Source organism: Fusarium odoratissimum (genome assembly GCF_000260195.1).
Source record: "Fusarium odoratissimum NRRL 54006 unplaced genomic scaffold supercont1.4, whole genome shotgun sequence".
NCBI classification, from domain to species: Eukaryota; Fungi; Ascomycota; class Sordariomycetes; order Hypocreales; family Nectriaceae; genus Fusarium; species Fusarium odoratissimum.
In genome coordinates, this window is record NW_022158690.1 from 1190685 (window position 1) to 1214807 (window position 24123).

The 24123-nt window shown below is 49.2% G+C and overlaps 8 protein-coding genes and 1 non-coding gene across 13 annotated transcripts; 5 read left to right on the top strand and 4 right to left on the bottom strand.

Annotated features, from left to right (window-relative positions):
* Window positions 1-293: 293 nt before the first annotated feature.
* On the top strand, window positions 294-1691 carry FOIG_03568 (uncharacterized protein). The gene has a single exon (XM_031201493.1). It carries the CDS (start codon window positions 456-458, stop codon window positions 1395-1397), a length of 942 nt encoding a protein of 313 aa, XP_031069017.1. The 5' UTR covers window positions 294-455; the 3' UTR covers window positions 1398-1691.
* A 288-nt stretch (window positions 1692-1979) lies between these two features.
* FOIG_03569 (uncharacterized protein) lies at window positions 1980-2876 on the bottom strand (the record flags this gene model as incomplete). The annotated part of the gene is made up of 1 exon (XM_031201494.1): window positions 1980-2876. One exon carries the CDS (start codon window positions 2874-2876, stop codon window positions 1980-1982), a length of 897 nt encoding a protein of 298 aa, XP_031069018.1.
* Window positions 2877-2960: 84 nt separating this feature from the next.
* Window positions 2961-5415, bottom strand: FOIG_03570 (aspartyl-tRNA(Asn)/glutamyl-tRNA (Gln) amidotransferase subunit B). The gene has a single exon (XM_031201495.1). The coding sequence runs from the start codon at window positions 5092-5094 to the stop codon at window positions 3241-3243; it is 1854 nt and encodes a 617-aa protein (XP_031069019.1). The 5' UTR covers window positions 5095-5415; the 3' UTR covers window positions 2961-3240.
* Window positions 5416-5541: 126 nt separating this feature from the next.
* FOIG_03571 (uncharacterized protein) lies at window positions 5542-8197 on the top strand. 2 transcript variants are annotated; one of them, XM_031201497.1, is made up of 3 exons: window positions 5563-6637; window positions 6685-7421; window positions 7468-8197. In XM_031201497.1, exons 1-3 carry the CDS (start codon window positions 6483-6485, stop codon window positions 7857-7859), a joined length of 1284 nt encoding a protein of 427 aa, XP_031069021.1. In that variant the 5' UTR covers window positions 5563-6482; the 3' UTR covers window positions 7860-8197. The 2 variants fall into 2 exon arrangements, with proteins under 2 accessions (XP_031069020.1, XP_031069021.1); XM_031201496.1 differs by having other exon boundaries at window positions 5542-7421.
* FOIG_03572 lies at window positions 8176-8265 on the top strand. The gene has a single exon. It is a non-coding gene; the product is annotated as a tRNA-Ala (tRNA).
* A 1770-nt stretch (window positions 8266-10035) lies between these two features.
* FOIG_03573 (uncharacterized protein) lies at window positions 10036-10922 on the top strand (the record flags this gene model as incomplete). The annotated part of the gene is made up of 3 exons (XM_031201498.1): window positions 10036-10129; window positions 10183-10239; window positions 10288-10922. The coding sequence occupies 3 exons, from the start codon at window positions 10036-10038 to the stop codon at window positions 10920-10922; spliced, it is 786 nt and encodes a 261-aa protein (XP_031069022.1).
* Window positions 10923-11112: 190 nt separating this feature from the next.
* FOIG_03574 (uncharacterized protein) lies at window positions 11113-15720 on the bottom strand. Of its 2 annotated transcripts, XM_031201499.1 has the most exons (5): window positions 15069-15720; window positions 14993-15019; window positions 13952-14943; window positions 12156-13899; window positions 11113-12101 (listed from the first exon to the last, which is right to left on the bottom strand). In XM_031201499.1, the coding sequence occupies exons 1-5, from the start codon at window positions 15513-15515 to the stop codon at window positions 11295-11297; spliced, it is 4017 nt and encodes a 1338-aa protein (XP_031069023.1). In that variant the 5' UTR covers window positions 15516-15720; the 3' UTR covers window positions 11113-11294. The 2 variants fall into 2 exon arrangements, with proteins under 2 accessions (XP_031069023.1, XP_031069024.1); XM_031201500.1 differs by having other exon boundaries at window positions 12101-13899.
* Window positions 15721-15774: 54 nt separating this feature from the next.
* FOIG_03575 (anaphase-promoting complex subunit 1) lies at window positions 15775-22190 on the top strand. 3 transcript variants are annotated; one of them, XM_031201503.1, is made up of 4 exons: window positions 15775-15798; window positions 15856-18827; window positions 18876-19336; window positions 19384-22190. In XM_031201503.1, the coding sequence occupies exons 2-4, from the start codon at window positions 16007-16009 to the stop codon at window positions 21931-21933; spliced, it is 5832 nt and encodes a 1943-aa protein (XP_031069027.1). In that variant the 5' UTR covers window positions 15775-15798; window positions 15856-16006; the 3' UTR covers window positions 21934-22190. The 3 variants fall into 3 exon arrangements, with proteins under 3 accessions (XP_031069027.1, XP_031069026.1, XP_031069025.1); XM_031201502.1 differs by lacking the exon at window positions 15775-15798 and having other exon boundaries at window positions 15803-18827; XM_031201501.1 differs by lacking the exon at window positions 15775-15798 and having other exon boundaries at window positions 15830-19336.
* Window positions 19397-24097, bottom strand: FOIG_03576 (eukaryotic translation initiation factor 3 subunit E). Its single transcript, XM_031201504.1, has 2 exons — window positions 23524-24097; window positions 19397-23461 (listed from the first exon to the last, which is right to left on the bottom strand). Exons 1-2 carry the CDS (start codon window positions 23926-23928, stop codon window positions 22547-22549), a joined length of 1320 nt encoding a protein of 439 aa, XP_031069028.1. The 5' UTR covers window positions 23929-24097; the 3' UTR covers window positions 19397-22546.
* Between the last annotated feature and the right edge of the window lie 26 nt (window positions 24098-24123).

Here is a 24123-nt window from a genome sequence, read left to right on the forward strand (position 1 = left end):
GATCGTCGGTTGGAGTTGCTTTTGACTGATTTTACCCGGGAGCGATTGGAAGGAAATACAGTGGTAACCCGAACGGATAATGTGAACGAATCTGTCGTCGAATGCAAGGGTATCTCGGGACGTCGGCAGATCGAAGCAGGGATGCTTTGGAGACAGCCTTCACCGTGGTGAACATCTCGGTGAACAAACATCTGGTCTCGTGACCATGCCGGCTGTGGCTTCAATCGCCGTTGTCGGGTGGCCCGGGCATTAGATAATCCCTGCCACCTCAGTCGGCGATTGTGGGGAACGGAATCTGCGGGCTTGGATGATGCGCATGCTCATTCGCTACTCGTGATACGCCACTTAAACCTCCATCTTTGTAGCTATCATTTCCTGCTCTAACATGCTCAATCCGCGATATCCAAAACCTCACAGCTCGTGGTGCTGAACATGATTTCAATGTCTCTGGGCTTATGCCACTCAACAAACTCGTCATGCCGCTGAACAAATCTGCTGTTTTTCTCGGTTCCTGCAACGCCTTTCCCGCTGTGTCGAGTATAACGCCTATCCGCTCTATAACGTCATCCAGAGGGGTACGATTTAGCTACGCACCAGCAACGACTTTCTCAATAGACGGGTATAGGCGATATGCTACAGTGAATAGCGACCAAAGAGGCAGCTTCAGCCATAATGAAGTACCTGAATGGCCCAAAACTTCTTATCCTTCTCCCTACGAGATCTTCGCTATGAAGAGTGACGCCCCGTATACCAAGCATCGATTCTATCAGCTTGTCAAAGTCTACCACCCCGACCGACACAGCCATGCTCCCGATATCGATAACATACCACACAAGGTCCGCTTAGAACGGTATCGCCTTATTGTTGCTGCCAACGACCTCCTTATCGATCCCTCTAAACGTCAACTCTACGATGTTCATGGTGTAGGATGGACTGGTGGTCGGCCTCAGACACTCAACGAAACTGTCCGCAGCGCCGACCGTGCCTGGCGTCACAGAGCCGGATCTGCCGCACATAATGCTACATGGGAAGACTGGGAACGATGGTACGATGCCCGTGATGGCAGAGTCAAGGATCCTTTATACATGTCCAATGGCCTTTTTGCCACTCTCGTCGTTGTTATGTGCATGATAGGCGCTTTTGCTCAGATGAGTAGAGCAGATCAATATGGCGCCGATCTCGTGGAAATGAAGAACCAGTCCAACCTCGCCATTGGGCAGCAGGTTGCCCGTCGTAATACAATTGCGGCGGGTAGGTCCAAGGATGAAAGAGTTGATATGTTTTTGAAGGACAGAGAGAACTTGAATTATGCTTTTCAGCCTGGAAAGTATGATAACGAAGTGCTGCAGGCAGCTCATGGCCATGGTCCTAGTCATGAACATAATGGAAAGGTATGAAAGGAGCAGGAGTGGGCCTAGAGGATGAGGCAACATGGGGTTGGTGAGAACATACCTTGCTTTGCTGCGGTCCTTTTCTTTCGTTCTGTTTTGGAGCATTGTCGTGTGTCAGCACGCAGGGAGTCTGGAGTCTTTCGATATTGGTCACTAGCTTACAAATGATTGACTTTTGCAGAAATCTTTGCAGTGTGAATGAGGCCTTGCCAAAGAAATAACGCTGGTGATTCAAAATTAACATCTATCTTGCTACTCTTGATTACCACATAATACCGACTACCTTATACCGTCCCCTTCGCCTTGGGTATACCAAATGTGGAATATTGAAACATGATTCAAAGTTGAGACATCTTTGATTAATCTCAAGCATAAATTAAATTGCGTTGGCCTTCCCCTGCCCTATCTATAGCGCAACTAAATAGCTAAACAGCTTCAAAATGGTCCCTTTCGGACCCATCTCCTATCCGTCAGCGACAAAGCCGTAGCACAAAATCTCCTCGTCTCACTCTCATTCAGAAACACCGAAATTAAGCCAGTCCCTATTAAGCAGAAGGTCTCTCCAAGAGCTAAGGCACAAAGTCCTTATTAGAACGCTCTCCTCTGACTTTCTCCCCGCTCCCGATTCTGATCAGTCCTGTTTGACATTGTGCTGAATCTCGAAACCAAAGACACAGGGCTTACAACACGTCGATCAGCCTGGGAAGAACCAGCTCGAGTCAGAGGTGAGATAGGTGACATATCATCGTCGGGACTTGGCGGAGACTCTGAGCCTTCTGAGCCATGCACCTCAGTCATACGGCCTCTGCTGACGGTATATGCCCGTGGCTTCTGCCACGCTCGAGTAAAGCTTCTTACCTCCGCCACTGCGGGCTGAGGCGTAGGTGATCGGACACGGTCGCCATAACTGACCCAGGAATCCTCTAAGCTCGAAATCCGGTCGTTACCCGATTCTGTTAGAGGGGGAGGCGTTGGTAATGGGGAACTAGGTGGTGAAGGACTGTAGATCGGGGTCTGCAGAGGAGTGACTTGGGTCACTCTTGAGCGTCTTCGTGACTTTCGAACCAAGAGCCATGTTGCCAGGGCTGCAATGGCCAAGCCAAAGAGAACACCGATTACTATAGCAGCTATAGCTCCATCTGATAGACCACCAGAGTGGTGTAATGTTGAAGCCAGAGAACCAGAGCTCTGGCTGCTGGCAGGAGTCGCAGTAGAATATGTAGTATAGTTGTTTGTAGTAGCGACAGGTGTCGCTGTAATAATTGTTGAAGAAGCTGTTGGTATAGTATTAGATATACCATCTGGATCACTCGAATATGGATTCATCGTCTCCCACACTGTCTCTGTCATGATACCGCTCTCGCTGTCTCGGTCGCCGTGGACAACTGTTTTAAATGTCGAACCATGGCTGGATTGCCAAGTTCGTGGGACATTTCTGTCCTCATGAGCGGGAACTGTAACGTCTGCTGGAATCATAGTAGCCATGAGTTTGTTAGTTTTGAGGAACAAGCTTGTCGTAGATGCACCAGAGTTTGTCATAACCAAACTTGATTTTGAGAATACGTTAGAAGAAGAGAAAGAGAGATTTATTCTAGGTACTGTGCCATGCCTTGTATCGACTGATCCGTGTTTGCTACCTTGTGCTTCAGCGCGCAAGAGGACCACTGGCGACACCAGTGAAGCCCGGCCAAAGCCTCATTGTTGGACTGGTAAACTATCTTTAGTCGTGGGCTAAAAGCCATCGTCAATCAACAATGCGGTGGCACGAAGTTCTTAGGTGAACACTTCAGGTGACGGGAGAAGAATTGTGTTATTGATCATTGTTACATTTCCTCTGGCTTTGGGTGAATCACGGGTTTCGAAGACCCTCAACCTTTGCCCTCATGACACGTTCAGCATTTGCAGGAACGATGCGCTCAGTAGGCCCGAGTCGCATCATCTTTCCCACAAGGAACATGAGCTTGCCCTGAGGAAATGTCTCAGAGCTAGCGAACTCCTGTAAGATCTTGTGCTCTCCTTCCATGGCCTCATCAGCCAACTGCTCATATTCCTCTTCGGGAATCTCTTTGAACCACAAATCGTTCTCTGCAATTGCTTGAGTGACTCCACCTTCGATCTCCTTTAAATAGATGGCAAAGAGAAGTTCCTTGGCAACTTTGCCCGTGATTTGTTTGCGTATCAGATGGTAAAGAAGCTGTGACAGGTCTGAGTCAGGAACTTGCTCGCAATCGCCTTCTGGCGTGAACGTCAGATCTCGGGCTGCAAGTGGGCCAGCCTTGTAGGTAGTCAGGCGGCCAAGTTCGTGGATGATCCAGTTACCCACCAGAGCAGAATAGCTCTTGAATTCGGGCATTTCGGCCTCACCGAGATCTTCCGAAAGCTTGTCCTGGATGGAGCGAAGGACCTTATAGTAGTATTGAACACGTGAACCATTCTCCAGGTTAATCAGAGACAACGCATCCTTGGCCGTAAGGCCAAATCGGGCAATCAGAGTGTCCAGCTCCGAATCAGGAGTGACAGCCAGTGACTGACGCAAGTGGCCTACCAGGTCGTTTCCAATGACAAGAGGCGCGATATCAGGGTCTGGCATATATCGATAGTCAACTTCGCCCTCTTTTCCACGTAGTCGCCGTGTTTCAGTAGACCCAATAGACCAACCGCGAGTTTCACTGGGAATAGAGCGTCCGGCCTCTAACTCGCGAATTTGACGGTCACGTTCTGCAATGATTGCATCTTCAACCGCTTTGATGGTACTCAGGTTCTTGATCTCGGTTCTTGTGCCGAGAGATGGGTTAGATCCATCGGTTCTTCGAACAGAAACGTTGACATCAGCTCGCAGACCTCCTGTTTCCATACCCGAGACGCAGGCATCGACGGTATTCAACAACATCTGAATCTTGCGCACAAGAACAGCAGCAGTGCGAGGATGATGAAGTTCAGGCTCGGTAATAATTTCAATAAGAGGAACACCCACACGGTTGAAGTCGAGCCATTGAACCTTGCCAGCCTGAGCGAGCGTCTTGGCGGTATCCTGCTCGAGCTGAACCTGCTTGATTCCGATCGTCACCCTTTCGCCATCTTGAGGAGAAATTCCATCTCGAGCCAGAAGAGTGATATACCCATTTTTGGCGAAAGGTTCATAGTACTGAGTGATTTGGTATCCAGAGGGCTGATCCCACCAGAAATAGTGTTTTCGGTCAAATCGGCTGACCTCTTGGACTTCGCAGTTCAAGGCCAAGGCTGCACGCAAAGCGGGAATTAAAGTTTCCTTCTGAAACAAGGGCTGGCTTCCTGGCATGGCAACATCGAAAAGCGCAACATGGCTGTTGGGTTCATCGTTGAAAGACGTAACAGCTGGCGAGAATAACTTGCGGGCGGTGTTCAATTGAGCGTGAATCTCGATACCAACGGTCAATTCCCAACCATCGACAGTTTGAGAATCACCCTTTGGCTTCTTTTTGCCTTGCTTCTTGGCCTTCTTGGCTTCGTCCTTGAGCTGCTTCCGTAAAGGCACTGGTTGGTCGGGAGGTGGTGTGACAACTTCAGGAGCAGCATGCAACCGCCTTGTCGTATTGGCGATGGTTATGGCCGCTGATGGCAGTGATGTGTGTCTGGATACATGGCGCGCACTGATACATCCTTGACGAGGTATCTGTCCTTTCAACAGATACCTGCTGAGGATAGATGTTGATATTCGTGACATGGTGACAAGAAGTGCAAGGTTCTGGCAATATACCTGCAGGGTCAGGCTTTTTCACACTCACTCGAGTTCGTGTGGTCTGATATACTGCGATATCAATCAAGACCCCAGGCTTTCGAATTTGCTTGGTGTGGTGGTGTTTTGGTTGGAGGGACGCAACGAAGGGTTACGGCGGAATGCACTATGACTTGGCAGTTCAAATAAGGCTGATCATATGCATACAATCAAAACGGCCTCAAAATCATAGTTACCCCAACTCAATTAGTCTTTTGAGGGGGATCTTGGAGCAATCATTGGATGTTCTTTTTAAAGCTCAGGTGGAGCTATCAACTCTTACTAAGGCTCGTAGCGAATATCCATACAGCACGGGCTAAAGATTAATGATCCAATCACGTGCCCAGAAGACCAGGATCTCGATTGCCTGTGTCTGTCTGTAGTTTGTGTATCTCTTGATATTTACGTTTGATCCATAGATTGTCTAAGTATCTATTTCTAATTTCAGAAAAATGGGTTTGAAGAATCTCCCACCTCTTATATTTAGGTGAATTTGGTTCGGTTCCATATCAGCCGAAAGAGTGTCCTTCTTTTGCTCTCTTCGGCTGCCATTGCATTGGATGGTTGGATGACTGCTCTCAACACCACTTCACATGCGACAGTCATTACTTCTGATACCACCCAACACTCGGACTCCCCACCATCTTTAATTCATACTCCAATGACAAGCTTTAAGTGCTCAGCCGGCCTCCGCGGCTCAGCTGCTCACGCCGTCGCCGTTGGAAACAAGGCAGTCAGGCGAACGCATTGACTGTGAATAGAAGACATATCATCGCGTCGTCATCTTATGCCGATTTATTAGCTTCAAGAGGTCTTGAAGTTTACACTCTCATCAACTCTTCTGCATTCACTCTCGATACTCGTCATTTTAAAGCCCCATTCAAAGTTATCGGGAACTTTCTTCGTCTTACCTTCTCCACGCTTTCATGTCAAATCTCACTAGACTATTGGGCTGACATACTTACGGTTGCTCACGGATTCTGGCGCCAGTTTCCGGGTGCTACAATCCTGTCAAACGCTGTGTTCAGCTTTATCACAGCCTCAACAGACGGCCACCACTGCTGGGATGCCTCCTATGCTTCAGTGAAAGCTTGAAAGAGCACCACATTTATCGCAGGGTGACCCCTCAATATTACAATAATACATCTTTGATAAAACGAGCGCGGAGTTTATCTAACAAAACATCCACGCGAATTGATCAAGACATCAATTCACACAGGACCAATAGCGCAAGCTCACAATGAGCGACAGGGCACAAACACGACCCCGGCCCTCGTGGTCTTCTTCGGAGGGCGCCATCCAAGAAGCAGTATCCCAGCAATCGAAGGTTGAAGACTATGAAGAAACAAACAGTCAATCGCCCAGTGAGGGTGCTACTCACTATCCAACACCGCCTAGTTCGTCATCCAAAATGGAGCACACCCGTTCAAACGTTCAACGAACTGTCAACGGGTCCGCCGTTACGCAGCTTACATCCACCGATGATACAGCCGTAACTAAGCCCACTAGCAGCAAGAGAAAGATGCTAAGGGAAGCTAGGAACATGAAGAACAAGGGAGCACATCGACCTGCCAGTATATCATCATCCGGGCCTGATCCGCACTTTGTCCCCCATGAGGCATTCGCATCGTCCCCGGAATCGAGCTATTTTAAGAATACTCCCAGCGGACGTCAAGCAGCGCCTTCGGCATATGCTCCAACAACTGTTGCCGTTGCCAACTATCCTCAATCTCCTGTTAGTGCTATGTCATACGCTGGTTGGGGACCAAACCATACTCCTGCTGGCTACCCGCCATCACAAGACCCCTTTTCACCTCAGCAATCGGGTTTTCCGCTAACCGAGCAACCTTATCATCCTGGATTTACATACGTGAACCAAAAGGCCAGCACATTGGAGCCTCCTTTTGTCGATCAAAACCCTTCATACGATACTTCTTACCCAGAAACTCAGGACGAAATGGCTGCGCCTAATGGCGAGCTTCCCATCGAAGCTCTGCATGGATACGCGTCTATTGCAGCCAGGATCTCCGGCCGAGCCGAACCACAACTGATACCCATATATCGAAGATTCGATTGGCTACTTCACCGCAACCTCTTGCGTTATCAAGACCAACTTGGGATGTTGGAGGAAGAACTACTACGCATGGATTCCATCACTACACGACTTGGGGGGCATATGCCTGTATCTGCTCGGGAAGAACGGAGGTTTGGCCGCCAGATCCATAGAGATAGGGTTGATCTTATGGAAAGAATAGATATTATTCTTTCCAAGTACAGTAAGTGCATCAAAGACTCGGGCACGACTTCATCTAACTGGGTCAGAAATGGCGATGTCGACACTGGAAGACATGCAAAAACGACCGTCGCCAACGAACGACGAAATACAAGCTTACAGAACTTATCTGAACCATAGGCAGATTTTGATAGATGACGAAACTCAATTCCTTGGTGCGTCAGACCTTGTCGTTCTACCACATGGGACGGCAACAAATGTTCCCAGAGTCAATCAAGCACCACCTGCCGCTCCAATTGTTCCTCTTAGAACTCTCATAAACGGGTTTTCTATGAGTTTTCTCTGTTTAGGGGTATTGATGATGGTTCTTCCTGATCTCGTAACCCGACTGGTCATGTTGGTCTGCTATGGTGTGCTGGTCACTACGATATTATCGACTACCGGACATCTCAGACGACTGAGACAACTGTTCGAAGGCTAAATGGGACTTTTTTTTTATTTCCAGCTCCAAGCTTCCAAGTGAAACCTTTCTCTTGAACGGCGGTTGGAAGAGTTTGATAAGAGTTGATGTCAATACCCAAATGCTTAGATTGCGGGTTTACTTTCTTCTTTGTACGATGATGGGCAAAATACGAGCTCGCAATATTATCTTTGAGGACATGAAAAACTAATTGCGATGAGAGTATCAGGATAAGAGAGATATCATGAACTTTGTGTACCAAGTTGAGTGCTACAGCTGTCCAAAAACTACTCGCAGCGAACATCAACACCAATTTGTCATCATCTAGTATCCAATCGGGCGAATGGTTTAGTGGTATAATACTCCCTTAGCATAATTCATCCGAATAATCTGGGAGTGGTCCAGGGTTCGATTCCCTGTTCGTCCATTGAAGGTGGTTAGAATCCATCATTATACCCCCCCCCCCTTTTTTCTTTTTCTTTTTTTTTTTTTTGTGGATACCTCATACATCAGAGCCTCTCTTTATATTGCCTCAATGCTTTATATAATGGCGCAGTGGAACAATATCCCAACATTAAATGCATCTATATAACAAGATTGCTTCTAGACCCTTGCATAGCCAGGTGCAATGTTCATTTGGCAATAACTCCAATTGTAATTAATACTCTCGAGGTCTTCATGTGCGAATGTTATAGGCAGATGCAAAGGACCCTAAGACATACCATCTTATTACGAGAACCCACACTCTCGCTTAGGCAAACCTCAACCTGTCCTCCCCATGCCAACAGAGTTGCATATAGGTACTTTGCATGACTCTTCTCAGAGACGGCCTGTCCTTCATCGGGTACTCACTCTGAAGCACAGGCAAGTGACACGACACAAGTGCACTGTCCAGACACGTGTTGGAGAGACAATAGCACAGCCTATGTGAGATCACGCTGAGACTCGTTGAAGCATCGTATTCATGTTGAGCGAGGAGACTTGCATGTTGTTCAGCAGATTTCGTGAGTCTAGGCTGAGGATAATATAGCAAAGGTTACTGGGAGGAGATGTGAATCGTAAATCTATCTCAGACAGGTATGGCTTATGTTGTGTGTAGAAATGCGAGATGCCGCTGCGGTTGCAACGTAGGACAGGGCCCGCAGTATCGCGCATTCAAGCAGAGAATGCCTTTGAAATTTAGTGACAAGAGTGATTAGACATGAGCTGTAAAACACAATGCTGTTGACCGAGGCCGGCTGTTAAAACGGCGATTCTTCATATCAAGGATCAGTTCCGATGAGCAGTTACAGTGTGGAGCTGCTTCGAAGACTTGTATATGAATATGACTGCAAGAACATGAACCACCTGGTGTGTAGCAGTCACCTGAGAAGATATAGGGTTCCTAAGGAACCTACCGACATATACCAGCAACAGATCCAACAATACTCTACCCAGGAACCAAATAGAGAGCCCCTAAGAAATGGCATCAATAATATCAAACAGTCGTTCAATTCCAGCCCCGGCAACTATTGCTACTGTTAAACCTTTTATTAAGTGACTCGTGACTCAACCTCCAGCTCAGACAAACACCAAAAGTGTGATGGGATGCCTCAACACCACGTAGTGCAACAAAGAGTCGGTACCACCAAATAACGGCTGTTGCTCCAGCATTCTACCAGTATCCATAGTTACATACACTAATTACTGGATGTCCCCAATTCATCCCTACTGTTGTTGAACCGTTGCCCCTTGAAATCATAGCTCGCCAGCTGCTCATCACTGCGACGGTCTGTCACTGTCAACGGACTGACACTTGCAGCCCACCTAACGCAGGGGCCTCTCCTATTGTTTACCTTTGCGTCGAGGTAGAAAAGGAATCCTCTCGTCATTTGGGTTTTCCACTTCTCTCTTCTCTCTTCACACACTCTCTCATCTTCTCCTCACTGCATCGATCGTGCACCTCACCACTCTCTTGCATTATCCTTTGCACACAGTCACTTGCACTACAACATCTTCAAACATCAAACCTGTGAGTCTTCGTTTAACTTTCACATTTGAACTCTGTGTGCCTCTTGAAAGCCTTTTGTACTCGTGCTTCTTCAACTCCGCCGCGTCTCTCACTCACGCACCTGGCGCTCTTCTCCCCTCTCCACTACCACGCCTCACAGAACACTTGCTAATCTCTTCGATAATTAACAGACTCATCACCTTCGCGATGGCTGTTTTCAAGCTCAAGGCTATCGCCATCATTCTGGCATTCTGTGCTGCCTCTGTCGCCGCAACTGGGGGCGAGACTGCTACTTGTCTGTGTTCGTAACCTCAGTAGCCTCGCGATATTATATTTGCACTAACACCTTTCTAGCTGATCATACCACCACCGAAACTGCTGTGACTGATGCTGGTTATTCAATCTCTGACGGTATGGATGTCTATTACCTTTGCTATGGCGTATGCTGACCGACGATAGGCACTCTCGTCTCTACCATGAACATCTGCACTGTTACCCACGAGACCAAGTGCGATCATGTCGCCTCCGTGCCTTACAGCGTCGAGATGCACCCTTCCTCCGCCGCCGGAGCTACTGCTCCTGCTGACAGCTCCGCTACCTCCGTCGGCGCCCAGGGTGTCTCCGCTACCACCGAGGCCGGTCCTCCTGCTGAACAGACTGGAGCTCAGTCTACTGGTGCCCCTGTTGTCCCTGTTGTCCCTGTCCCTCCCTCCTCCGGACCCAGCTACGTCCCTGGACCTGGTACTGCCTCCGGCGAGCAGGGTACCAACCCTAGCCCTACCAACTCCGCTGGTGTCGAGAACCCTTCTCCTTCTGCTGTCGTCAGTGCCACCGATGTGCCCGGCGTCCAGACCACCACCGCCGCCTACGGATCCTCCGTCACTGACACCGCTGTCGTTGTGACTGACTCCGAGACCGGGTACGAGACCGCTATCTCTAGCACTGCTACAGACACTTACCCTTCCTCTGCTGAGGAGACCGACGAGAGCACTCCTACTGGCACTCCTGGTGTCACTGCCAGTGCAGCAGCTAAGATGCTTGCTCCTGGTGCTGCACTCAGCATCGCTGGCATGCTCATCGCTGTCATCTTCTAAAACAAAACTTCCAGATCATGCTTCCACATGCATTCATCATGCTCACTCTATACTCGGATATATCTTTCACGCTAGAGAGAAACGGATAGTGTTGGATGGTTTGACATGGAAATATCAATGGTCGTTGGTTTAAGAGCCTGCAGCAAGTAGAATGATGGCACGTACAGGATTGTGATGGATTTTCTGGCTTGTCGGAACCGAGTGAGGGACTTAATACGCGCTGTGCTGTACCTAGGTACTCTGAAAAGAACTCGGATTTGCTACCATCATATGTGTCTTTATTGTACGCCGTGAAACTATCCAAACTAGTGTGCTAAGACTGACCTCTCTATGCGCCGCCACTGTATAAACACCCTTGATGTCCTGATATCTTTACTCTTTAACATGACATACAGGGCAGCCCCCTTTCATCTTATCCTTCAGTAATCGCGCTCTCATCACCTTCATGCCTATTGAGTACCGACTTCCCTCCTCTGAGCCATTGCCTAAATCAACATCCACTTTCTTGTTCCCATGCAGCATCTCCAAGAGATGACTCACGTGAAACACATGCCCGCAAGCATATCCAACTAATGTTTCCATCTCGAACTCGGTAAATGGTTCATGACATCTTGCGCAGTGTCCCGGTTTCGGCACTCTGTGATCATGAGCCGTAGATGGGTGAGAAATGTTGGGTTCTGGATTGTCGGGGTCCGTGGAAACATCCTTGACTTGTATATCCACATGTTCCTGTTCCTGAATAACTACTTCAAACTTGATACCCTTACGCTGACCAGCTCGAAGCTCGTTCTGCGCCGTGGCAACCTCACTGCGAAGGACTCGTGCAACGCCCGAGCTAATGCTGTACTGGATCTCGTGTTCCTTCATCATGTGCGTAAGCCCTTCCCTGAGACCCTCAATCTCAAGTCCCTCGGGAATTCGCTGCACTACAGTAATTGGGTTGATAGCTGTACCGACTTGCTCAAGCAGACCTCGAATGAAGCTAGGCTTGTCCATGCTGTATTTAAGGAGGTCTTCCCATAGGTCAGGGTCGTCCTGTTCTTTAGCAAACTCGATTGCTTTGTGAACATTCTTTAGACGATCGATGATGAGGTAGAGAGCTCGTTTCATTTGGCCCGTTTTAGAGTATAGAAACACGAGCTCGTCGTAGTATGAGAACGTCTCACACTCTTGAACAGCCTACACTGAGTTAGCAGCCAGAACGCAGTGATGTTTTTTGTTATTTTGGGTTACCTTTTCAAATGTATAGGAGACTGAAGTCTTAAGGTATTGCATAAGTAACGCCCGGTCGAAGGTCGCAAACAGATGGACAGCCAAATCCGCGAAGTTGTCAACCAAAGATTGACTGTCCATCACCAGCCGGTCCACATTCTCCCCACTATGTTCCTGAATACCATCGCCCTTCCATAGACCTCGGAAATAGAAGTATATGTACAGGTTGAGCTTCTTGGAGAGAAGTTGCTCCACCACGATATCAGGGCGCAGGAGACCATGCTGAGCCTCATCAACGAGTAGTGTGATGGCTTCTGATGTCGCTTCATCAAGCTCCTCTGCTGTCATTTCATCAACTTTACCTGGTGGAACTCTGAGGCCAATGAAGCTTGGAATATCGTCTTCAACAGCTTCTGCAAGGTGGTTGTCTCTAATCAACCTAAAGGCCGAATCCGCATCATGGAGCTTGATGTAGCATTTGAGGGCCTCGCGATGTCGTCCGTTGGCCTCGTGTAACCTTGCCAAGCTCTCTATTACAATCCTCCAGTCCCGCCCCCTTTCCCCTTCATCGATGCTGTCTTCGCGTACGTCTCGATACTTGAGCTGGTTCTCCAGCGCAGTTGTGATTGTTTTTATGTCGAAAAGCTCAGGTGACCAACGATCCAAAAGCTCCCTAAACCTTGGCTTGTCGTTTTGAATATAATGGCCAAGTACAACTTCATAAATAGTCGAAGGAAGGGGCGGATGCATGGGCTCTGTAGGAATGTAGTCCGTGATAGCATCAAATTTCTTCGCACCAGCAAATGTCCAAACCCATTTCTCCCATCTATCAGGCGTCTTGAGTACCTGACCACACACTTTACCAGCAGATGCCCAGTTGTTCTCTTCGATAAGCTCTTGGATCCAGAGTTCTCCGATACGCCTTTTCTCTCGCTCTGCCGAAGAATAAAAATCTCGCAGTTGAGAATCGACAACAGATTCATCATCATTGAATTCGTCACTAGGCTCTTGGTTCAGTGTTGGAGTTGAAGGAGTACCATCATTAGCCCTTTCGTTTAGCGGTGCCATAATCTCCGGATGTTCATCGAGTAACTCCCAGGCACGCTGGTACTGCTGGCGCTCTAGGAGCCATCCCAAATGATCACTCAGATCTCGTCTGGTCGCGAGGATGCAGTCATACGGACTATGTATGAAGATCTTCACGCCTGGCTTGACAAGACCAGAATGGACGGTGGGGGAAAGTCTTTGATTGGTCCCGGGTCGAATTGTCCCGGCCGTACTCCCTATGAGACTAGAATCATCACCGCTCCCTCTGCTACGAATGCTAGCTCCGGAGCTGAATAGGGAGCGAGGGTTGATGGCCGCATTCCACATATCTGTGCCGATCCCAGCTATCGCCTCCAGAGCGCCCCGAGATGAAGCGATTGCAGACGCAGCATTGCGTGCAGGCAAAACGCCTAAGTGGTAATCACCTGATGACAACCTCTCATAACGACTGACACTCAGACTGTCTTTGTCGGCTTCGGCCTGGGAGTTAAGATCGATAAGGCGGAGTTCAGGCGGCTGGTTATTCTGTCGGCGGCGAACACCGCCAGACGGCTCGCTTCCTGTTGAAGGATTGTATTTATGCTTTTTGTCTGGTGAGTTTGAAACCGATCCGGAATCCTCATCCTCGTCCTCGTCTTCAGGCAAGCAATACGCAAGTACTAACAAAAGGTTGTGGGTATATAGCGAAATGCCGGAAATGATGCAATCCATCCGAAGTCTGTTTCAGGTCAGCTTTAACTCAAGGAGGCCATATTCACAGCAAAACCCACATTTTAACAATTTCAGCACGCCCAACAGTCTTCTCGCCAGCATGCCGGCCAACGCCGACGCCTCCTGGATGAACGTGTATGATCCATATCGTCCCACCCCAACCTACAAGCAACCGTTCGATACTCTTCTTGCCCATTACAGCCTGTTCTCTGAGCTTGTGTGCAGCAGGAGATATTCCTTTATCAACAGTGCTCTGGTCAGATTCATCCACTTCAACAGCTTGTTCATCAATCCATTCGACGCGGCCTTTCCATACACTTGCCATGGTTTCCCATTCATCAGTTTGTGGGCGATCAATGTGCCCAACTCGTTTCCATGCATCTTCTATGTCTGCGCTCTCGAGGTGGAGCTTTGACCGCATAATTTTGATTCCATGTTCGTTGAGCCAGACCACATATTTCCCAGACAAGGACCATTTAATAGTGCTGATAGTTCCTTCGCCAGAGTGTAAGATAGTGTCTTTGCCACTACTGCCGCCAAGTCCCATACTTCCCAGCCAGCCGGAAGCTGTGGCCGCAGCAGTTCCAGTTGTTGTCGAGGTACTGCGACCCGGACCACCTCCGGCGGTAAGAATGAGCTGACCGGCAAGTCCTCCTGACAAATAGGTACGATCCGTCTTGAATTCTGGCGACAGAGCCACAGCTTGAACGGGACGGGCAAAGTTCCGTAGCTGGACATCTTTCATATCAACAAGAGACTGCACACATACATTGCCATCCAAGGAGGAAGTCGCTACATAAATATCGTTAGATGGCGTCCTGGGTATTTGTGACGCTTCGCGAGGTCTTCTGGAAGCCGCCGCCGGAGATGCATCGGCCTGGCGACCAGAAGAGACAGTAGCGTTGCTGGATGTCGTATGCCTTGGCGCTGCCTCTGGCTTCTTCTCGGTTGGCAATGGAGGAGGGTACGGCGATATGGATATAGAGGTAACTGAGGCTGAGTGCGCATGGTATACTCTCATGGATTGGAAGATGGGGAGCTGAACAATGTGCTGGCCCGGAATTAGTGAGAGTCGTGTTGACCGCCAGCCCAAGACTTACGATATTGCCATTATGCGTTCCAACTATCTGGATAGACGTTAGCAAGCTGATATGCACCGACACAAACGCAACCTACCATCTTATCTCCCGCGACAAGAAACGCGCTAGTTGCATCGCCGTTTCGATACACTCCGTTAAGGTGTTGAGTTAACCGAGCATATTTGAGTCTTGGTTCCTCATCCTCTTCATCTTCATCATCGTCCTCATCATCTTCGTCGTCCTCGTCATCGTCGTCAGCTTCATCATCGTCGTCGTCTTCCTCCTCCTCTTCTCCATTGTTTTCATCGTTCCCCGACTTTCTATCATTGCTTTCCCCATTCTTTACATCTCTGGCTTCGGTACCCCCTTCTTTGCCCGTCGCATCTTTTGATTTGCCATCTTTCTCGTGTGCTACATCGTCGGGAGCTTTGTTTTCTACGGGCGGGAACGTCTCGTTGGCGTCTACTGCTGGCTCATGCTCCAGTTGTTGGGCATCGGTATCGTGCGCCAACTCATGGCTCGGTTGCGGTGACTGCTCCGTCATTGCAATGACAACAATGATATCATTCTGGAAAGCTATAGAACCCAGAGAGAGAGCGTTTGTATGTGCTGGAAAGCTGCTGGGTTGTTTTAGGTAGTTGTTGAGAGCCCTGACCAAAGCTATGACAGCTTCCAAAGGTCCGATGCGCAAAAGGTCGGTAGAGGTACCTTGTACCTTGCAGCTACGTCACGAGGCAGCTTCAAAAGAGCTTCGGTTCTAGACGCGCCAAGAACGACTGAAGGGTATTCGCGCCTAGCCCCACCAACTAACTTAGCACTCATGATAGGTAGGACCAGTACAGTTTCGCGGGGCGCAGTGCACCACTGACAGATCCAACATAAAGTAAACAATATCTTGACGCGCAGCAAAACATATTCAACTCTCTCTCAAAGAGACGATCGACCATAATTTTCTGCTCGAGAAACTATTGGTAACTCCTTGAAGGATTGCTTGTTTCTCGACGCGCTGAAGCTGCTTATGGCGGGCATTGAAACATGGCGACGGTGAAGTCCCTGGGGTTGCACCAGCCCTCAGGGCTTCAACATGCCATCAACGAACAATTATTACCGCCGAATCCACCGTCAACGTCGTATACATGGGATATTTCAACAGAGGATCGATTCGATGGGGATCTCGAAGATGAAATCCTTTCGACGGAACACTGCGTCATATGGTGTCGAGGTGGAATATTTCAAAAGACCTTCAGATTCGAACTCGAAAAAGAACCTGTTATACAGGCTCTCCTAGCATACTTCCCGGCTTCCAAAGACGACAAATCTACACAAGAGGAAGAGGCACAATCGGATCAGCGACCGGCTTTGTCTAAAGCGTTGGTTGTCTTCCTCAAGACCCAGGCGCACATATATTTCCTCTCTGGCACCAGTCATATTGTCCACATGCCATTCGAAGTTGAAACCGCATTCGCAGGCCCAGTAGGAGTCATCATTCAACGAAAGCAAAAAGCTGAAAGTGTTGCGCCAATCTCCCTCAAGTTCCCCCGAGTGCCGCCGAATTCCTTCGTCTCTTCGCAGTTGACAGCATTCAATAGCTCTCAACTGACCGCGTTTTCTGTGGAAGGTCTTGGAAAACCGAAAGCACTCCCACTTCGTCTGAGCTCAACTTTAGATAACCTTTGGGAAGCTCCGCTGGAACAACCCGAGTCCCGTTGGCCACGCCTTGTTTCATTGACTGACCCGCTGTTGGAGTTGGGACTGGTCGTCACAAACCAGGAGGCACAAAATGGCAAAAGCTTAAGGCAGACAGCAGCTAAGAAGCTGGCATTTCTCGATTCAGCTGAAGAAGTTCTCCATGTGGAAGAGATCAAAATCCCTGGCGCCTTGACACAAGATTTAAGTCAACCTCTGATCATTGCGGTGACAATCAACCGCGAAACTAGTGAATACACTGTCTGGCGCCTCACGTACCTGCAGCATGAAGACCGTTTTCTTGCTCGGCAGAAAGATGCTAAATCAAAGACTGCCCGGCGTCGTAGCTCCATGCCTCCTGCCTTTGCTAGTACTCCTGGCACACCTGTCCAGCCCAACTTGCGAGAAAGCTTTGGAGCACCTCTTCCAGGAAAGCGGCCGAGAAAGAGTGAGAGGCTTGAAAAGCCCATGATTGACCTTGTCTCATCCTTAGAACAACAAGACAAGGAAGGCAGTGGTGTTGCGCGGAGGAGCTCTCGTAGGGTCAGCTCCATGTTAGCGAGAGCTGACTTGTCTGCGTCGCATGAAAGAGCCATATTACCAGATCAGCCGCTACTATCTAGTCATGTTGGAGCTAGGAGGCATGAATCACAAGGAAGCCATGCACGCCTTAGTGCCAACTATGCCCATCAGATTCATCCTAGTCTGAGCAGTCTGTTAGCGGCACCTTTCTATGAAGGCCTTGACGAAGGGTTTCACAACATGGGTCTAGATGATCATGAGTTTGATGGGCTACAGCATGAAATCCTGTTTACTAAACTTCACAGCGTACCTATGAATAACTCCAATGTTCGATACTCGGATCAGCCAGCCCGCACCCAAACCAAGGTCTTTATCTTGGTGGCCCCTCCGTTTGCCATCGATGGGCATGACCAAAGTCAACTTCTTATTGGTATTCAGGATGCTACCGAGAGACGTCTTCAACTTCTCACATTGGAGCTGGGCATTCAGCGTGGGACTAATATGGGCGCCAAGCCAGGGAAGAAGAACATACCTGACGGTACAACCGTCGTAGCCACTGTTGTTGACAGACGACATGCTCAAAATGTCGTTGACTCTTGCAAGCTAATGGACGGTGACCATTCTGCGATTCTAATCCTGTCGGAATCAATGGATGGCCGGCACGAACTAAGTACTCAGGCCCCGTGGAGTGTCCTTACTAAAATATCGCTTTCACTTCTCTTCGTCGATAATACTAGAAGTTTGCAATATCGTGGCAGAGTTGTGGACCGCGATGTTACACAGAGAAAGTCCGAGGTTATTGACTTCAGTAATGGCAGCATTGTTGGTGTACGGCATCCTCGACAAGGTGGCATTGTTGATGTTGTCGATGCTGAAGGTCGGCTTCATGAGCTCCGTATTCAGCTCGAGCCGAGGTCACCTCACGTTCGAAGAGTCCTAGACGTTTGTCGTAGCATTCTGCCTCATGCACTTGGTGAACACATCTTCGCTGGCTGGCTTCACTGTATGCAATGGATAGGAGGCCATGACGAGACAAGTACTGACATTGAATGGTCTGCGATGACCATCCTCCTTTTATCTTTGTTTCTGAGTCTCGGCCGGACTGACACAAAGCCTTTCCCGAAAACTCGACAACTTCCTCGCAGAAGGAGGCACCCTTCGGGCTCTTTTGGCTCGATCAAAGAATCGGAGGACTGGGGATCCTTGGAAAAAGCCGAGACTTCAAATTCGTTAGGGTGTCCAACGTGGATGATGAACGGAGGTTGGCAGTGGGCGCTGGATGAAGATGGGGATGATTCTGGGGACGAAAACCTATCTACCACTTTCATTTCGAAACATATATCTATGGCCAAAGAGTACATGGTCTCTATACTAGGCGAAACGGCATTCGGAGCCGCTGGTTATATGCCAACCGCAGTTGGCAAAAGCATGGAGAGCCGCCGCAAGGTTGCTGTTGATGTGTTTATGGGTTTGCACCTACTTCTCGAGGAAGAAAAGCTTGATATCATGACGCCAGAATTCATATCTCCTGGCCGTGCTGATCTCCGAGTCATTATGTGTCAAATAGCTCGATGGCTCAAGTGGCCCAGCTTTATTGCTATATACGAGGCGGGCATACAAGAAGACGTCGATCAACGTCATGATTCTGGTATATTCGTGAATCGTCTTTGTGATGCAAAGCTAACCATTGGATCAGATCTCAACCTGAGGCCTGCAATCCCTCAGCCACCTGTACGGCCAGACGTCGTCAACTGGATTCAATCACGACTTACTGGAGAACGGAGGGTTCCTTACATCACCCCAGCGGATGTTTATTATGCTGGCTCCCAATTGTCCGAAGCGGAAAAGTCGCAGGACAGGCGATGGGAGTCTATTCTCCCTAGAACGCTTATGTTCAAGCAATTTTTCAAATTTATGAAACCAAGCACGAGTGCAGTACAGATGGTGGAAGCTATGAGGGATGCCGGTATTACACCTTTAATTCTTGATACCCTCCCGGAGGCTATTCTTGCACCTTTACGTGATGCCATTTCATTGTGCCAACCGCACCCACCGACCTCCTGGTCCAAGGATCTCCTCGAATTGGTTGACCGCCGGGATATCAGTCTCATTCTCGCCCCTGGGAAGCAACCTAAGCCAAGCGCTTCCAAGATTCTAGTAAGATCTAAACCCCGTCTTCACGGATGATCACTGACAACCAATAGACACCGACACACAATGCAACTTGGGACTACAAACTGCTTTGCCAGAGTGTCAATGAATCAAACAATATCGGATACGATGAAGGTGAAGGAACGGAACGTCAAGCCATTATTCGCTCCTTGTTCAAAGAAGATCGCCGCCTCAACGAAGCTCAAGATTTACTTTCCACCCACAAGGCAAGACTAGTTCGACTTGATCCCCATCCAGGCTGGCCAGAGAGCGAATATCTTGAGAAGCAAAAGGAGCTCGTAACAAGAATTGCAACAGGCACTTTGGCAATTCCTGCAGGTCGGGCTTTGCTGTACTACAGTCTTCGCTACCCTCTGATCACGCAGAAATTTCATATTGGTGGCTTTAACCTCAATTGCATTGTAAAACCAACAAATACCACGGTGGGTGTGGACAAATCACAGTTCTCAGAAGAGAAGGTTTGCTGGGGCTTCTTTCACCAGGGTGTCGCAGCTGGGTTAGCCATTTCTCCCCAGGCTCAAGGTATCGACACATCATGGATTCTTTACAACAAACCTGACCAAGATCTCAACAATCGACATGCTGGTTTCCTACTTGCCCTTGGCCTGAACGGCCATCTGAAAGACGTAGCAAAATGGGTTGCGTTCAAATATCTGACGCCAAAACATACAATGACCTCCATCGGGTTACTTCTGGGCCTGGCAGCATCTTACATGGGCACAATGGATTCGCTGATTACTCGTCTACTTTCCGTTCATGCCACAAGGATGTTGCCTCGTGGAGCAGCAGAATTGAATCTGTCCCCTCTGACGCAGACTTCGGGTATAATGGGCATCGGTTTGCTATATGCCAACAGTCAGCATCGGCGAATGAGTGAAATTATGCTCTCTGAGATTGAGCATATTGACGAAGAGGATGAAGAAGAGCCCCTGAGAAGCGAATGCTACCGACTGGCGGCTGGATTTGCTCTTGGATTCATCAACCTGGGCAAAGGCAATGATCTTAAGGGATTGCATGACATGAGACTCACAGAGAAGCTCATTTCTCATGCTACAACAACCAAGAACATTGAAATAGTTCATATTCTGGATCGAGCAGCTGCTGGCGCTGTCATGGCCCTGGCTCTCATTTACATGAAGTCAGAAGATCAGATCGTCGCGCGTAAGATCGACATACCCAACTCGGTCTTGCAATTTGATTACATTCGTCCTGATATTCTTCTCTTGCGGACCTTGACGAAGAACCTGATCATGTGGTCCAAGATTGAGCCGACATTTGCTTGGATTCGTAAGAACCTACCACGTCCTTATCGTTCTCAGTTCAAGCTACAGTCAACGACAAAACTGCAGTCAACTGATATGGCATTCCACAGCATAGTGGCTGGTCTTTGCTTCTCTATTGCACTGCGCTTCTCTGGCAGCGCATCTCCCAAAGTTCGGGATCTTCTACTTTATTATCTGGATCAGTTCATGCGTATTGCACAGATACCATCCACTGCAAGCATGCATCCAAATGGTACTCCACCATATGATGAAGAACTAACACGGACCAATGCACGCATGTGTCAAGACATCGTTGCCATATCTGCGTCCATTGTCATGGCCGGAACAGGTGACATTCCTGTTCTACGTCGTCTTCGTGCACTTCATGGTCGCGATGATCCTGAGACGCCCTATGGTTCTCATCTTGCGGCTCATCTTGCGATCGGCGCTTTGTTCTTGGGATGCGGGACGGCAACTTTTGGCACCAGCAACCTTGCTATTGCTTCTCTATTGGTTGCATTTTACCCTATTTTCCCTACGAGTGTTATGGACAATCGATCCCATCTCCAAGCTCTTCGCCATTTCTGGGTTCTAGCTACAGAGCAGCGGTGTCTGGTTACAAAAGATGTTCTTACTGGACAACCGATCACTGTTCCTGTCCAAATCAGGATGCGCAAGAACACCTCTACTGAGCCGGTTCTGAATCGCACGGCTCCTTGCATCCTCCCACCAATAGACCAGATTGCTAGTCTATCAACCACATGTGGACCCCAGTTCTGGGATGTGGAGCTTGACTTCTCTAACCCAGAGGTTAGAGCTGCTTTCCAAGACACCCAGAGCCTGTACCTCCGCAGGCGCCCACCGCGCGAAGGAGCGTTTGCTTCAACCCTGCGGGCACTTGGTAGGGATGAGAAGGGTAAAGACCCTCTGGAATGGGTCTTTGGACTTGAAGGTCTGCGTGGTATTAGTTACGCCGAGCGAGCCATAGTGCTCGAGCGAGGTGATGACACTCAGCACTCAGGCAGTGCTGTTGATGCCAGACTGGAGATGGCGAAAGGCATTGCCGAAGGCACAGATCGGGAGCGTCTGGAGGGAGCCAGGTTGCTGTTCGAATGGGCTTCTGTACGTGATCGACTACGAGGTACCAACATGTTCGACAGTCAAGAGACCATCACAGAGTCACACGTACGTCGTGAAGTCGAACGGGAAGATGATCAAGATGCTACAGTGGAGGATGGGGGTGTTTGGTGGATGCGAGACAGTGTCATCGAGAACCTGAAAGGCATGGTATGGCTCGCAAGTCGTGAAGGCGAGCATTGACAACTGGCTGTAGTGAGGCAACACGCACGTACAGCTTTGGACCAGTATAGTTATGAAAGTGCATACTGTGGATAGGGCATTGTAGAGGAAAGGACCAGATGTGGTTATGAGCTACGAGAGTAACGATAGACAAAAATCTAGCTCGTAATAAGGAGAGCTTCATGGCTTTAAACCGTTTATGAGGGTCTTCACAGAAATAATACATCCCAGCTGATGGGAGTGCTTGCTTTCATTTCAACAATCAACTTAAATTCCATTATCCCCCTTGCCTCTTCCCTTTTCCGAGAACGCCATGCAATGCAAACCGCATCACCGGGGATATACAGGGCCTCTAAAACCGCCGCTTCTTCCATTTGGCCCGTGTTTGTCATTTTTGCCTCGCTGCTCTATCATTGTCTCCCCGTCTTATGCTTTGCTATATCCTGCTCATCCTCTGCAAAGATCAGCCTCCTTCTAAACTAAAGGGGCCATATCTTGTTCCTCCTGGTAACGGAGGGCGCAACCCTCTGGTCGAGGTATCTTGCCCCTCGCTTTGAATTGCATTGGCCCTTTTGAGCCGTTGCAAAAAAGAAAACACTCATATAAAAAGACCATTCGCAACTAGCTATGGTCTCTACTTTGAAACAGCAGCGTTGAGGACTTGTGTCCTGAAGAAACCACCCTTAGTCTTCTCAATAACTTGCTGGTAGACGTTGTTGGGAGGGTGGTTCATCACAACGGTGCCATCTTGGCTGTCGATCTTGGCGTCCAATCGAGTCTCACGGATCAGGTTGACAATCCACTTCTCACCATCGTCAGGGTTCAGGCCGAGCTTGGCGCTAAGGTCGCGGATGTTCATTCGGCTGAAGATCTTGCAGTAGCTCTCACAGATGAGGTGTCGGGCAGCATCGACAAATGCATCGGCGGAAGAAGCAAGGAAGAAGTCGCTGCGGCAGACCTCAGCGGCCATGGAGAGGGCCTCACGGGCAGCCTCGAAGTCGTGGGCGATGTAGAGGGCGTTGACAAACTGTGTGATAGGGTCGGTGTACTCATAAGCTTCTTGTCGGACATAACGGATAATGTCCTTGATCTGCTTTTGTTGGATGGAGCTGTTGCGAGCACGGCCACGGCCGGTGATAACGGCGGCGATCAGATATCGCAGGATCCAGGGGCAAGAGGTCTGGATGGTGTTGATGTAAGGTGCGGAGAAGAACATGTCCAAGATAGGTTCCCGAGCACCCTCCCAGTTGAAGAGGGGGAAAAGAGACCAGTGGAGCAACATCGTTCGGTGGTCGAGTTGGGCACGGGGGTTATTGAAGAGCTTGGAATCAATGTTTTCCCTAACGTTCTTGAGCTCGTCGACAGCAGACTCCCAGTTGGTCTGGAGGATCTCGGAGGCAAGCTTGCCCCAGGTGGCAGCAGAGACCTTATCGTTATCGGTGGACAGGACTCGGAATTGGTAGAGCATATCGGCAGCGGGACCGTATTGCCCGCATCGGAACTGAAACTGACCGAAGTCATAGAGAGCGTTGACCATTTCCATGGTGACCTGGTGACAAGCCTGTTAGATATCTTTGACCATGGCGACTAGAGAGCTCTCAGGCTACTTACTCCGTGCTGGTTCTTGAGGAACTCCAAGTTGGCAACCTTGTCACTTCGGAGTCCGTTGACGACCTCGTCCTGGGTCAAGAGATCGGCGATCTTGGCGGTGGCTTGCTCGTAATTCTCCAGCTGTGAAAGCACCTCCTGTCTCTTCTTGTTGTACTGCTCGGGGGCCTCTGATACACCGTGGAGCTCGCAGTAGAGAGTCGCAACGTAATCGGTCATGTTTGTGTCCTCGAGGAGCTTAATCTTTCCGGAGAGAATCTCCTTTGCCTTGGCATCCTGACCCTGCTCCTCGGCTCTCTCACTCTCGAACTGGATCAGAGGAAAGAGAAGGTGTCGGCTCAGGTGCGGCGCAAGGCGGGGCATGATCGACGAGCCGTCGGCCGAGACGGCGTTGAGAACGTCCTCCATATTGGGTGATGTCTTTGAGAAGAGGGAGTCGTTAAAAATCGGTCGGACGAGGGTTCGGTCGGACAGGGCAGAAAAGTGACTCGCCGCAAAGGTCGTGATGATGGGTTTGATGGAGGGGCACGAACACCTCAGATTTTTGGTGAATTTCGCCAATCCACTCCGTGGTGTGGGGTTTCAGCTTATCGCACCGACCGT